This window comes from Coptis chinensis, chromosome 6, assembly GCF_015680905.1.
Source record: "Coptis chinensis isolate HL-2020 chromosome 6, ASM1568090v1, whole genome shotgun sequence".
Taxonomy (NCBI): Eukaryota; Viridiplantae; Streptophyta; class Magnoliopsida; order Ranunculales; family Ranunculaceae; genus Coptis; species Coptis chinensis.
In genome coordinates, this window is record NC_141461.1 from 53517145 (window position 1) to 53524661 (window position 7517).

At 36.8% G+C, this 7517-nt stretch overlaps 1 protein-coding gene across 1 annotated transcript; it reads left to right on the top strand.

The window, feature by feature from the left end:
- Positions 1-3170: 3170 nt before the first annotated feature.
- LOC147493609 (transcription factor IIIB 60 kDa subunit-like) lies at positions 3171-4310 on the top strand. Its single transcript, XM_086569152.1, has 5 exons — positions 3171-3391; positions 3471-3552; positions 3617-3692; positions 3773-3858; positions 3946-4310. Exons 1-5 carry the CDS (start codon positions 3330-3332, stop codon positions 4024-4026), a joined length of 387 nt encoding a protein of 128 aa, XP_086425278.1. The 5' UTR covers positions 3171-3329; the 3' UTR covers positions 4027-4310.
- The last annotated feature ends 3207 nt before the right edge of the window (positions 4311-7517 follow it).

A 7517-nucleotide genomic window follows, 5' to 3' on the forward strand; every position in this document is an offset into this window, starting at 1 on the left:
GCCATTATGTCAGGTGTGGTTGGTGGGATAGTAGTTAGAGGTGTAGTGATTGGTATACTCGATAGATTTGTTTGTTGACGCGTTGACGGTTAATTACGTTCGGTTTTTTCCCACCGGACCTTAATCTCATGCAAGTCTAAGTCTAATCACGAAAACAATCCAAACTATCTTGATATATTAGTATGAACCTCTAACCGGAGATGCGAGGTATGGAAGAAAGGAATACCGATAAGCCCCTTGCTTTGCTTATGAATAAGCGTCTTGTTTACGCGTGTTCAGTGTAAATAACAAGTTAGAACAATGAAAAACTTAAAAAATCGAAGTTCGAAACAAACCTGTAGAACTCCGGAAAATTTAGCTTAGGTCGCGGTCGCGCTCCGTGTAACTTGAAGTTACAGTGTTTTAGGGCGGGTCGCTTCGATTATTCTACGATCTTTTGGGTGCGAGGTCGCCACTTAGGCACGGTCGCTCGTGTATATTTTTTTCTTGAACTTTCAACGCTGAAACGGACAACTACAGTATCAATCAAACAAGGGTGGGTGGGTTTAATAGGACTTAAAAATGACTAATTATACTATGAAAACAATGCTAAAGTGAAACTAAGATGGCAGCGGCGCCATTTGATAAACATAAAAAGATAGAGTTTACCTACGAAATGAACGATGAAACTCAAAACGTAAGTAAACTAAAACTGTTTACGTGTCTATATTTATCAAAGTTTCTACTCTCAATTCTATCGAAATAGAGTGGAGTAATAAATTCGTTCCACTCCTAGTTCTCTAGCATGGAATGTTTTCTAATCTAATTAATCGGTCTTAAGTCTAATGAGAGATTTACGAAGGGTGTTATACTACGATACAATATGAAATTGATTATGTTGAATTTAAACTACGAATGCTATGGAAATATGATTGTTTTTTAATCTAGATAAAGGATTAGAGGGAAATTGAATCCACCTCGAATCCAACTTAATAACCTAGCATAGATTCTTGTATCTCGATTCTTACGTTCTTACGGCAAGAATTTCGAGTTCTAATCCCTAGTGTTCATGGCATTTCTACCAAATACTAACTAGCATGTGAGGTCGTCCACCCATTCTCATGGCGAATCACGACCTTCTAGAGTGGAATAGAATCTACAATGCTTCTACACTATACCACTAAGTTTTAATCAAAGCTTCATCAACCCCTCTAATGGAGGTTTTAGCCTTGAGTCATCAACCCATCATTTCCCATTGAATTATAACTACACATCATATTAAAATTCTAACTTAACTAATTTAACTAACAATGTTTCAATCTACTTAAACTACGAAATGATAATCAACAAGAATTAAAATTAGATCTATAAATTGAAATGACAAAAATCGAAATTGATAAAAATAACTATTTTATTTATCTAATCAATCAAAAACAATGGTTCAAGACTTAATCTAAAACAAGAATTGGAAATGGAACTTAAACTTAATTACTCTACTGAAAACTAGATCTAGAGTTCTATATAGTTTTAGGTCTAACTAGCTGCCATTAACAAAGAGCTAAGCTTTTGTTTTTATATGTCCAGATCCAAAAATCGTGCATGGGCTTGGAGCCATGTTTTGGGCCAGAGAATCAGGCCCAAAACCCAATTCTTTCATTCCAAAAAGGCCTCTTCAGCTGCAGTTGGCTTCAACAGACTTTTCGTCCACTTCTGCTCCACTGATTGGATCAAGGCTTAGACCATTGGAAAATTCATTCCGAGCCGGTCGTTTTGACATAAGGTAGGCCCCATTCCGAGGTATGAGTCCAAAGATATGGCCTTCGGAAGTTCTGCTGACTTGTGTGCTGTTTCAGCCCACGTCGACTTTTCAGCTTTTGACCGGGCTTTAGAAAGGCTTTGTCTTCTTGAATCTTGGCCTTTAATCACGAAACTCCTTAGTAACCGACCTTAGCTCCTTTATCTCGCTAAAGTGGCACATTTCTGCACATAATGGACTTTGAAACCTGAAATGCATAAAAACACGTAATCAGTGTTAACTCTTAATTATTACTCACATAATTGGTCTAAAAGTATGATCAATTCTGGGGGTTAAAACTATAGTTTTGGGCTCTTATCACCGTACCAACCAAAAGAGAGAGAGAAAAGGAAGGCTTGTTGTAGTTGTTTATTGACGATCTTCTTACGTAATCATATTTTTTTCCTTCTTATTTTATCTGGGGATTAGATTGACTGTCCATTTTAAGAATAAAATTGAGGAGAATAAAATCTAGATTACAACTCAATCGCTTAAACAGTGATGACTTATGATATCGCGCGTTCTGGTGGATGGAGCTGAAAATCCGTGTTTTTGCTTGTTTTTAGTTGCTATTCCTAGGGATAACTAGAACTTTGTTGGATCATTTCTTATGAACCAAACTAGGTATGATTTTGGTGGTAATATAGGTGTTGATGATGCCAATCTAGCACATGAACACTAGACGCTATTTTGTATCAAGGCATCTCTCCCTGTTCAATTCTAGTGTTGTTAGCTACTAAATTCTTAAACATCTCAACACAATTTCAATAATTTCATAGGAAAGAGTTCTGCATCAGCCCATGCCATATTTACATCCGTTTATATATCGGTGCTAGGTTTGTTGAAAAAAATCGGTTGATTTCATGCATTCATTCATTCGCGGGGGCATATTTTGTACTAAGGTCATATCTGGGTAGTTTAAGCGCCTATTAATCGGCGCATAAGTGTTATGCGCCACTCGACCGATCCGATCAATAAAAAATTTAGAGGTCTGAGTAGGTGCCATAAATCGGGCGATTTCTTCCGCTTAATCGGCCAATTTTCGAGAAATCAGTATAAAAAAGCGCGGATTAATAGGTTTGTAGGTTTGTAGGTTTTGTTTGTTTTTTTTTAAATTTAAGTCTACAAAAAAACCCAAAAAAGAAAAGCCCACAAATCTATATATTGAAAAATCAAAACAGTAAAAATTGAAAAACCACCAGAGAAAACTCAACTAGCACTCGGCCACTCAGGCTTTTAGTTTTTTAACTTTATTTTGGTTTAGGATGTTATATCACTACATATGTATTATAGGTTAACTAAGGCGATTAATTTCGATTACTCCCCACTTAATTCCGATTAATTGGATTAATCCCTATAAGCTCTTGGAGCGACTTGCTCCCGATTATAGCTTAAACTGCATCCAAAGCTTATTAACCATCAGTTGCGCAAGTCATTCCTCGTAAAAGAAAAAACCCTAGACACCCCCTCAAATATCCTTATATACCCGCCGAAATCACCAAAAACAAAAAAAAAATCCCGCCATCTCCTTATTTCTCATACAAATTTCCAAACAATGGGTTGGTGTCCACATTGTGCTAAAAATCTTGAAACTGTTCGTGGAGATGAAGGTTTCATGTAAGTATTCTTTTCCACTGCTTGGTCAAAGTTAATGTCATATTTGAAACTTGATTGCTTATTTTTGTGTTATTTTTAGATGTTGTGCTTCTTGTGGAAAGGTTGTTGATTCTGATATGTTCACTGATGAACCTACCTTTATCAAAAGCGCCGATGGACAGGTCTGCTTCTCTCTCGTTTATATTTCTTTTTTAGGATCATTTCTAACTTGTATTTATTTTGTAGAGCCAATTGTCTGGTAGATATATAAGGAGTGTTGAAAGTGGCAATTCGGAGTCACGTGAAAAAACCTTGGCAAATGGTCTGTTTTTTTTTATCTACTTTAGTTAAATGGAACAGTTTGTGATCTTGTTTACATTTGCCATTTTTCCTTTATTGTAGGAAGAGATGAAATCTCAGCCCTAGTACAAAACTTAAGCATGACCGGCCAAGAGCCTATCATTAATGCTGCTCTTAGTTTTTATAAGGTGTGTTCCTTGACATCTAAATTTACTGTTAACTCACCAGTAGCTTATAAGACTGTCGATTATCTAAAATATACCTTTCATTTGAAGTTAGCTGTTGACCGCAATTTCACTAGGAGCCGCAAGCGCAATCTAGTTAAAACATCTTGCCTTTACATCGCTTGCAGGTAAAGAGATTTTTTTTAATTGGATTAACTTCTTGTTTCATTTGTTGAAATATCTTGTATAAGTTTTTAGTCGTGGTACCCAAATCGAAGTTAGCTTGAAGAAGCAACACTAAAAGAATAGAAAGAAGGGTGCCTAATAAGATGAGATGGGTTGGGTGAATTGTGAGGTTCTGTATTGTTTCCCAGGACCCACGAGCCACAGTTGTATTGAACAATTTTTCGTAAAATGTCCTTAAGTGTGTGTGGTAATACGTAAAAGTTTACCAACTTGGTGACTGGGAGTGGCATTGGAGAAGTTTGATACTGCTGTGGTTTGGGAGAAACCTAATCCACAATTGTGAAAGATGAAGTTACTAGGATGTATGTACTGTATACACGTCAGGCTTCGTAAATGTAAGTACTAGTCCTGTTGAAAAGCCCATTCTTAGTTTTGGTAAGATATTTGATATACAGAAGGACTGAATTACTGAACAACGTGTTCTTTTAAGATATTATTCTCATAAAAATATTTAGTTTTTTTCTGTTCAATGTTATTTCAAGTAACTAATGCCAGTGTGCTTGTCCTTCACTCCTCTGTAGGGAAGATAATAGGGCATATCTTCTAATTGATTTTTCAAACCAGTTGTGCGAAAATGTGCAAGTTAACTTTCTCATAGGAAACTTTTCAAGCATATTCTGTGAGTTGTGGTGGATACATCCGAAATTGTAATTTTGCCGTGTCAACGACGCTTTTCACTTTTGATGATTGCTTGATAAGAGCCCAAAACTGTAGTTTTAACCCCTTAACAATAATACTTTTAAACCAATTATGCGAGTAATAAATAAGAGTTAATGCTGATTACGTGTTTTTATGTATTTCAGGCATTGGAGTCGATTATGTGCAGAAATGTGTCACTCTTACGAGATAAAAGGAGCAAGGGTTGGTTGCTAAGGAGTTTTGTGATTAAAAGCCAAGATTCAAGGAGAAAAGGTCCTTTTAATGCCCGGTCAAACCTGAAAAGTCATAGTCAACGCTAGTAGAAACAACGTATAAAAGTCAGCATAATTTTCGACGACCGTATCTTTGGACTTAGACCTCGGAATTGGGCCTACCTTATGCCAAACCGACCGTCTTGGAGAGAGCTTTCCAATGGTCCAAACTTTGATCTAATCAGAGGAGCAGAAGTGGACGAAAATCCTTTTGAAATCAAATCTAGCTGAAAAGGGCACTGTGGACTGAAGAAATTGGATTTTGGGCTCGATTTTCCGGCCCAAAACATGGCTCCTCAGCCCATGCACGAAAATGTGGATCTAGTCTCCTCCATTTCAAGACACAAGACTTAACTCCTAAGCATCTAGTTTTTAGGTAGCCATTAGCTAATAGTTTTAGATCTAGTTTTAGACTCCATTAATTAATTTCTATTTCCTTGTTTTTAATTTAGTTATTGAATCATTGATAATTTTTCATTAGATTAATAAAAGTAGTTAGTTATTCATAATTTCATTTTTGGTTTATTAAATTACTTAGAGCTAAATTCAGTTATTAGTTATTAATCATTTCTTAGTTGTTAATTTAGATTTGAATCCTTGAGTAGTAAATTTATAATCTTTATATCATGTCTTGCTTAAATTCAATTAGAAATGATAGTTTGATGACTCTAGGCTAAACCTCCATTAGAGGGGTTTGAGGAAGCCTTGATGAAAACTTGATTTTGTTAGCTTAGAAATTGTCGTGATAATCTATTCAATTTTAGAAAGTAATTAGTTTACCATGAGAATGAGTTTGATTGCTTCACATGCTAGTTATTATTTGGTAGAGATTGGCATGAATAATTAGGGATTAGAAATACCATTTTGTTATACGAAAACATTGAAATTTGGATCACGACGAATCTCCGCTAGTTAATTAAGTGGATTTAAGGTGGAATCAATCCCCCCTAACTCCTTACCATATAGTCAGTTTAATATTTCGTAGTTGAATTATCATATCTTGTTAGTATAATTTCCATCGTAGTATAATTTCTGCTTTTACTCTCATTGACTTTGGATAGACTGATAATATTAGTTAACGTTAATTCTAAAGAACTAGGAGTAGAACGAATTCTCTACTCCACTTAGTGCAATAGCATCGAGAGTGTACAAAACTTTGATAACATTAAGTAGAAATTAGTCTAAGTTTTACTTGTGTTGAGTTTAATCGCTTATTCGTAGGTAAAACTATCGTTTTACTTTTATCAAATGGTGTCGCTACCATCTTAGTTCCTTTTAGAATTGTTTTCGTTAGTATTGTTAGAATTCCTAAAGTCCCATTAAACCCACCCACCCTTGTTTGATTCTAACAGTGATTGTCTGGTTCATAAACTAAAAAATTTCAAAGAACAAGCCTGACCGTGTTCCCCCGACCCTATCCAGGCAAAGTTCGAGCGCCCCACGCGCTGAAGCGCCTGGAACTCAAATTGGACTTGAGCGCGACCTGCACCCTACCAAGGCAAAGTTTGAGCGCCCCCCGCGCTAAAGCGCCTAGAACTCGGGTTGGACCTGAGCGCGACACGCACCCTCTTCTGGAAAAGCCCAATTTTCACTGGTTAGTTCAAATTTCCATTATTTCAAGTTATTCAGTGTTTATAACTTGTTTCATACACTGAACTCGCGTAAACAAGACGCTATTCATAAATGAAGCAAGGAGGCATTCAGGTACTTCTTTCTTCCGCTCCTCGCATCTCCTGTTAGAGGTTTATACTAGCATATCAAGATTGGTTTGAGTGTTGTCATGTTTAGGTAAGATTGGTCTTAGCCTTGCATGAGATTAAGGTCAGGTAGAAGAAAAACGACTAACGAAATCAACCGACAATGTCAACAAATACGCCTTTCTAGTATACCACTCACTACACCTCTAGCTAATATATCACACACTCCACCTGAAATAATGGCTGAAGAAAGAGAGTCTCCTCTCTCTGACTTTTACAAAGCCTTGAACGATAGCCCAAAATCTTGCATCATTCTTGCAGACCCAGTGGGGCATTTCCGAATCACCCTAAATATATTTAATTTGTTACCCGTTTTTCATGGGTTGACCATGAAAAACCTTATCAACACATGCGTAGGATTGAACAAATCCTTACTACATTCCACCATCCCACGGTTGGTGCTGAACAAATTAAACTGAGGGTGTTTCCTTTCACCTTAGCCGATAAGGCGGTGTCTTGGTTAACTGCCCAAGCGCTTAATTCTGTGGACTCATGGGCCAAACTTGTTCAACTATTTATGGAACATTTTTACCCACCACTGACGACAGATGAAATGCTTTCCAAGATTCATTTCTTTCGACAGAATCCTCATGAATCATTCTCAGAGGCTTGGAATCGTTTCACCGATCTTCTTATAGAGTGTCCACACCATAACCTCGCGAAAGACACGTTAGTTCATGCCTTTTTCAAAAGGACTGTTACACCACCACAAAAAGGTGCTTGACATAATGAATGGGGGTAGTTTCCTCAGTAAAGAAGCCTCATAGGC